Raw genomic sequence first — 8,078 nt, 5'->3', positions numbered from 1 at the left:
GAAAAGGAAAAGGGAAGTCTGGGGTGCTCGACGAGAGCCACTAGCCCTGCAACCCTATGTTAAAAAAGAAGTTGATCATGGATGGATGGAGGATGTTTGTGCCTCACACGTCCTCGTTTCATCTGACTTCTGTGTCTTGTGGCACATTTTGTTTGGCCTCAGCAGACCTTCAAATTGAACATGTTACTAATACTCTGGTTATTGTGAAATTAAGCAACAGATATTTTACTTTAGGTGTGTCAGGATAAGTTGTTGGAAAAGCAAGACATATTTCCAAGAGATCACATGAGCTAAACTATTTTAGCTCATGAGCTATACTAGCCATTGTGTGCACTAATGCAAATTCATGAATTCACTTTGTTGTGCAAAGTCAGGTGATGTCAACGTTAAACCTTTTCAGTGATTTTAATTGTGTTTATTAATTGTGCATTGTTTGCTTTTCTTTTTTTCAGGTCTGTAGATTGATCTCAGTGAGATGGTATGACAAAAAAGATGGAATAAAAATAATTGCCCATTACTATCAGAAGGAGACAAGTCTGTTCACAACAACTCCTGATTCTGTAATAAGTAGGAGATTAATAATCTTGACTAATTCATGTCCTATTTCACAAAACTTTATTGACTCCAGTAAGGTAAAGAAAAAAAAGAATCCAAAATACCAATGAAGAGACAGAAAGACAGCAGTGTTATTTTTTGGTGCCTCGACCCATGATGGCTTTCTTTGTATTTTTCTCAGGTCTCATGAGGATTATGTAACATTTGGGTCCAAACAGCGCCATCAAGAGGCCAAAACTGGAGGCCAGGATGGCAAATACCTCCACTGCATCTGCATATTTGCCTGGTGAGCTGATGTAAGCAGGGACAAAGGCCACCCACACTGCACAGAAGATCAACATGCTGAAAGTGATGAGTTTGGCCTCATTGAAACTGTCTGGAAGATTCCTTGCTAGAAAAGCTAAAACAAAACTGAGGACAGCCAGTAAACCAATATAACCAAGTAAAACTGCAAAACCAACTGTGGAGCCAACTGCACACTCATAGACTATCTTGTCACTGTGATACTGGGTGTTTTTATGAGGCACTGGTGAAGCAGAGACAAGCCAGGCAGTGCAGATCGCTGCTTGAACAGAAGTCAGAAACAGAATTGTCCCTCGTTGCTGCACAGCACCAAACCACTTGAGACTGGACTCACCTCCTGGTTTGGAGGCCCTGAACACAGCCAGAACCACCATGGTTTTCACCAGGATACATGAGACACAAAGCACAAAGCTGATACCAAATGCTGCATGTCTTAGTTGACAAGTCCATAATCTGGGTCGTCCAATGAAGAGCAACGAACACAAGAAACACAATTTGAGTGACACCAAGAGAAGAAAACTGAGTTCTGAATTGTTGGCACGAACTATAGGTGTGCTGTGATGATGGATGAAGATGCCCAGAACAACAACACAGATACATGTGCCCAACAGTGAGGTGGTTGTCAAGAAAATACCCAGAGGCTCATGGTAGGAGAGGAACTCTGTTTTCTTAGGAACACAGTGGTCACGCTGGGGGCTGGACCAGAAATCTTCTGGACAGCTGGTGCACTCCATGGAATCTGAGAAAAGAGGGAAATTGAATGTTTATACAACATCTCTCAACTGTGATATTTAAAACTTTACACTCACCAGTTGTATTGCTGATCTTTCCGTCAGAACAAGGGACACAGTCAAAACAACACTCAGGTTCCCCCTTCTTTCTGGCCATGCGGGCACCTGGAGGACAACTCTCACTGCACACTGACTGAGGAGGCTGTGTGGAGAAACATCAGCTTTTGTTATTATATCCTATGAGGACCTCTCCATACTTTTCCATATTCTGCATGTGTCACTATTCATGTCTGCTTGCATGCACATACCCACGGTTCCACCGATTAGAAATACATTACATAACATGTCAAATCCAAAGCGACTTACAATAAGTTCATTTCAACATTTGGGTACAAACAAGAGCTAGAAATAAGTAAGTGCTTCAAGTAAGCCAAACTATAAAGTGCTAGTCATGAGTGCGATGTACAAGTAAGTGCTTTTTTTTTTTTGTTAATAAAATTATGGTCTGTGACAATCTAGTGTTCAAAGTGTTCACTGCATGTGTACTCAATCTCACATCTCATTTGAGTAGCAGCAATGTGTTGCTCAAAGCTTGACCTCATTTGTATGTCCTTGTATTCTTTGAGTGATGGGTTGCGCAGGTGTAGGTACTGACAAACGTCACATAATCTCAAACAAGCAAGTCATTGTTCTTGTTTTCTTTGTTGTTTTTTTCTTCAACTAGAACACAACCAGCTGTAATTGAAAGTATTGTGCATATATACAGTACTTGGGCACAGGATGTAGGATTGCACACGTAGATTCTCTTAGGGTTTGCCTGTACCACCACAGACATAGGCAGGTGACAACATGCATGTCAGATGGATTACAGTGAACTAGAAAAGATTCACACAGGAAAAGTAGGCAGTAAGGCCAATGAGTAGTAAGTAGTAACCTGTTTGGATTCAAAGTTCCAGAAGATTTTGTCGTCATCCAGCTTGAGTTCATCACCTTTGAAGGCTGACCTCTTAACTGCACCCACTCTCTGAACTTTAGTTCTTCCATCAGGGAGCCACACCCAGTTCATGATGTCATATATTGGTAAGGTATCACCGTTCTCATCAAATGATACTTGATCACCAAAGGTTGTTGTGAAGTTGACTTCTTCCAAGTAATGCACAAGCTTTGGGTATGAGAATCAGACATAGAAGGAAAAAAAGAAAGAAAAATATGATTACTGCCCAGCGGTTGTTTACCTCAGCTGACCAACAGATTCACAGTTTTCTCCATTATTATGTGAATGTTGACTGAAAAGAAATACAATTTTGATTGAAAGTGAGCTATCCCACACAATTAGACTGGGTTTGGACAGAAATCCAGAAATAATTGTCAGACTTGGTCACATCCACCGATATGGTTATTTCAAGTTTTTTTGTGAAATAGACTGAAATTGGATGAATTCAAATATAAATTTGTTTTAAAGGCTTAATCAAAAATATGGTGTAAACACTTCATAAATATATGTATAACAAGACAAATTAGTGATCAGTAGAAACTGATAATTGATTTTTGTTTTTTTTTTTCTGTTAGTGTTTTATTTTCAAAAGGACAGGGAACTAATAACGTTTAATATAGAACTGATGATCGTTAATGTCAAGTCTGAAATGTTATAAAAGTAATAAGTAAATTACCTTTATAACACATGTTACACATGTGACTTCAGTTTCTTTGCAATAATTGTGTTTTTGCCATTACCATAAATAAAGACTACATCTTCCTGTGTGACAATAGAGCATGCTTCAGATTACTGTGTCAGGTACGGGTCAGTTTCAGTAAGTAGTCTCTTGGGCTCAGTTGGATTCAGACAGAAAAATATGCTCCATGTCACTCTAGTAAGTACGGCCTGACTGAAAATGTAAAACAAAACAAAAACCTGTGGCTGAAGTTGTTGCCAGTGCTGCAACAAGGAAATATAATATTTTATTTGTTCTATTATCCAACTTAAACAAAGTAACTATACTCAATTACTGCATAGAATAGCATGACAATCAAGGCCTTCTATTCTATTGAGTTACTCTTTATTTGTGAACAGAGGTGCCTATACTATCACATTAACATTATAAACTGTGTGAGTGGCATGATTAAATACATTTATTCTATATTTTTATTTTAACTCTATACACTAAGTTTGACTCCAAAATAAATACAAATGATTAAGTGAAACTAAGAGATTAAGGGGGAACTGGTATCTCACCTGCCATGGCTTCATTCTTTGAAAATGAGCACAGGTGTTGTTGCTGAACGGTCCTCTCCCTGGCTCACACTGCAGCATGTCATCAAGAGCGTACGCCAGAGCGTACACAGCCTTATACACGTTATACTCTGGTCTGAGGTTTGAAACATCCAAGAACTCAGTCTCCACATTCTCTATAACTTCCTGTCCAGTGCATAATTCTCCCCCAGCTTCCACCCAACCTGCTGGAGGTGGTGCAAATCTACACTGAAATGTGTGTTCCCAAAACTGATTCACCTAAAAGATAGTTCATTTTGAAATGAATACCACAATATTATTCTTACAAACACCAAGTCAAAGGGGAAACTCTCACCATGCTGTTTCCATCACTGTTGTTGTGATGTAGATCAGGACGTGTTAGTAACAGGAAGTCTCTGAGTCCTGGTATTTCTCCTCGACGGATGGAGATGCCCAGTGTTCCACCCAGGTACGGCATGAGGTGGGAAGTCTGGAGCACAGCAGCTGCTGACCAGCCTTCACTGGCAATCCACTGCAGGCCTGTCACATTCTGCCTCACCACCTGTACAGAATCAGAATTATTTAACTAAACACAATTTAGATAGATAGATAGATACTTTACTCATCTCACAGAGAAATTCACAAGTTTTTCAGCTTTAAAGTAAAGGCAATATAAATAAAATATAAAATCGCCAAATATAAAATAAAGTATAAAATGTAAAATTAAATGCGTGGTGAGATATTAATAAATACGAAGAAGAAAAGGTGCAAAAGTAGATGGGGGGGATGGAGGGGAATAGGGTTTGTGCATTTTACTGCCAGTGGGAAGAAGCTGTTCTTCAATCAGTTGGTTCTGATTTTGATTGTTCTGTGTCTTTTCCCAGAGGGCAGGGGGGAGAACAGGTGATGTCCAGGGTGAGTGGGGTCCTTAATAATACAGCTGGCTTTCTTTTGGAGTGTAGATGACTCTGAAGGGAGGTAGTGTGGTTCCGATGCTCTGCTGCCCTCATCACCCGCTGCAAGTTCTTCCTGTTCTCTTCTGTGCAGCTGGAGAACCACACCGTGCAGCAGTAGGTCAAGAGACTCTCTATTTCTGACCGATAGAAGTTGGTCAACAGGTGGTGAGGGAGGTGAGCGTGTTTTAGCTTCCTGAGGAAGTACAGCCTGTGTTGGGCCTTCCCCACCTGATGGAAGATGTGTGTGGTCCAGGTGAGGTTGGCCGAGATGTGCACACCAAGGAACTTAAAGCTCTCTACTCTCTCTACCTGTTCCCCATTCAGGTAGAGGGCAGAGTGCGCAGTGTGCTTGGATTTCCTGAAATCCACAATCATTCTTTGGTTTAAGAGGTGTTTAAGTCCAGGTTATTAAGAGAACACCATACTTTCAGATGCTGACATTGTAGAAACAAACGCCGTGTTTCACACAGAATAACAAGCAACATTCTATTTGTTCTCATAAGCAAAACCTTTGCACCATCCTTAAAATAAATGACAGGTATGTTATGTAAATAAACTAAAAGGTTGTATACATATCTATATAAGGGACTGACCTCTTCCATGAGGTTAATCATGTGACTTTCATGTGCAAACACAATCACCACTCGAGCTGTAGATTTCCTCATCACATCCACTATTCTCCTTAGTTCAGCAGAGTCATCACCCCAGGGCAAAATCTCAGTGTAAGCCAGACAACCTCCACCAGCTGGACCCAGATCAGAGTGAAAGGATCGGGCAGCGTGGACTCCATAATCATCATCACTGATGAGCAGACCTGCCCAAGTCCAACCAAAGTGTTTTAGAATCTGAATCATAGCATTCACCTATGTGGACACAGAGCAGAGGGATAAGTGCACAGGCTGATACCACACAGCTCTGTGCATGAGACATACAATCATTTGATTATCACTAGTCATGTTTTGTTTTTCATTGCAGTATACATGTTCTTGCACATGAATTATTTTTAGCAAATTGATTTTGTAGATAGATTTTCACCTGAAAAGCATCACTCGGAATCGTCCTAAAGAATGATGGGAACTTTTGTCTGTCACTCAGGCAGGAACATGTGGAAAAATAACTCACCTGCAAAAAGATCAGATCATGCATCCTAAAAATTGTATAACTTGATTATGTTAAATGTTTCATTTAACATAATAACTTAATATCAATTTGTTATTAAATGACATGGAAATGATTTTAAGCAATGACTGAATTCAGAGGAAGAATAACTTACCGTAGGCACTCTGTACAAACCTAAGACTGTGGATATGGCAATAGAACGTGTAGAAGAAGAATCACCCACAATCCCTAGGACTGGAGGAGTTCCTACACAGTTCTCCTCTAATGTAACTTGCTCTTCTTGACCACTGACTAAGGTCAGTGCTGCACGAAATCCAATTCCTAGTTGGTTGCAGTTATCATACAGACTGTATCCCAGAGTCACATTTGGGAGCAGGTTGGACTTTCTGTTGATTTCATTAATAGCAAAGGCCATGGACTGAGCCAGTCTGAATCCTACAACATCAAAACTAACACAAAATACAGGTGTTTACTAAATAAAATACATTAAAGAGTTACTGTGCAAAGCTACACATTTCACAACTACAGATATTGCAATTAATGACAACAGGTTTAATGTTATTTCACATAAATTATAAGGTAAATGTAATTCCAAACAGCAGATTTCTTCTATTTCTCTGACAGACTCACCCATAGCAGGTAGACTGATATGGCTCTGAGGTAAAGGACAGATCAGGATTGGCAGAGAAGAAGTTATTTTCAAAAATCCCTCCTAGAATCACATCTCCTGTCTGGTGCATCCCATTTAGATGAAACTGCCCCTGTAACTGGCAATATGAGGAATAAAGAGAGGTGACAGCAGAGGAGAAGCAGGAGAACAACAATAGCAAGAGCAACTTGTCTAAAAATACCCTCATGACTTCGCTTTGTTTGGTTCCTTCACTACATCACCCATTTTATTGACTTGTACACCAGCTATCAGGGCAGAAAATGAAGCTGTATGGGCAGGGCTTAAAATGTAATGTGTGGATGGTTTAGGTATGTGTGTCTGAGTACAGATCTGAAGGCCATGGTGAGCCTTGTTCACACCACACTTTCCGCTTCATAATCCACAAGTTTTCACAAATTCCTGCTAATCAAACGTTATAAAACATGTACTTACGAAGTATAAAATATTCAAATACATGGTCTGCAGAGACCCACCACTGTCTCCTCAATGCATTAGAGACCCTGATCTTATTTCCAATACTTTGATCAGTTTTGAGACAACTTCAGTAACCTCCGAATTTCAGTAACCTCCGGCATTTAAAGAAAGGGCCTGGGTGAGGAGGGCTCATAGTAATTAATTGAATCAAATCAAACATTGTTTACAAACTGTTTTAGGCCACGAAGCTGGTGCCGTGGTTACCTGGGTTCCCAACCTGGTTGGAACAAGGGCCTTTCGACATGGAGTTTGCATGTTCTCCCTGTGTGTGCGTGGGTTTAATTCCCAGGGGCCACTGATCCATTCAGACATAAGTTACATACAAATACACTGTTTAATAAAAAAATTTCATTGTTACAATTAGTATTTTTAAATGGCAATGTAAGCCACAGGAGTGAATTAATGAAAAAACAAAACCAAATACAAAAAATATTCTGCCAATATCACCATTTTTCGGAGAGAGGTCAATTTGACCATGGCTTACTTCCCTCATCAAAACATCAACACCATCCAAAAGTCAGCTAAGTTCATTTCTAGCTTGTTAGCCAATATTAGTTTTATAGTCAGAAAACTCACTAGTTGGAACCAAATACATCAGAGCCACATCTGAATGTTTCCAGTCCCTACGTTATATATCCAAACTTGCTGATTCCCTGACCTTTGACCTTTACCTCAAGGCCTGCTGGTACCATCCACACCAAACCAATCACTGCAAGGAATCCTTTGTGTTTGGGGCAGGCACCTGTACATAAAGTATGGTGGCTAAGAAGAATGTTGACATTGTGGCTGATTTACACAAATTGTTTTATTAGCAAGACTAACATATTTTAACTTCTCTGTACAAGCCATGAAATCATAATTATCAAACAGGAAACAGTGGCATGGTCAACAGGGTCAAATCACAATACCCACAGTGCCAAGTAGGTGTCTGTCAAGGCTCTAGGACCCATCTTAGTCTCCTTATGTATAAATGATCTGTGTAATATACTGTATGCTCAACAGTTAATATGCAAATGTACACAGAAAATGTGGTAATTTCA

At 39.9% G+C, this 8,078-nt stretch overlaps 1 protein-coding gene across 1 annotated transcript; it reads right to left on the bottom strand.

The window, feature by feature from the left end:
• Positions 1–686: 686 nt before the first annotated feature.
• LOC131462824 (extracellular calcium-sensing receptor-like) lies at positions 687–6,751 on the bottom strand. The gene is made up of 10 exons (XM_058634359.1): positions 6,746–6,751; positions 6,525–6,661; positions 6,049–6,343; positions 5,811–5,897; positions 5,369–5,638; positions 4,175–4,381; positions 3,823–4,098; positions 2,524–2,751; positions 1,668–1,791; positions 687–1,597 (listed from the first exon to the last, which is right to left on the bottom strand). The coding sequence occupies exons 1-10, from the start codon at positions 6,749–6,751 to the stop codon at positions 687–689; spliced, it is 2,541 nt and encodes an 846-aa protein (XP_058490342.1).
• Between the last annotated feature and the right edge of the window lie 1,327 nt (positions 6,752–8,078).

The sequence above is a fragment of the Solea solea genome, chromosome 7, assembly GCF_958295425.1.
Source record: "Solea solea chromosome 7, fSolSol10.1, whole genome shotgun sequence".
NCBI lineage: Eukaryota > Metazoa > Chordata > Actinopteri > Pleuronectiformes > Soleidae > Solea > Solea solea.
This window is presented reverse-complemented; position numbering and strand designations above follow the sequence as displayed.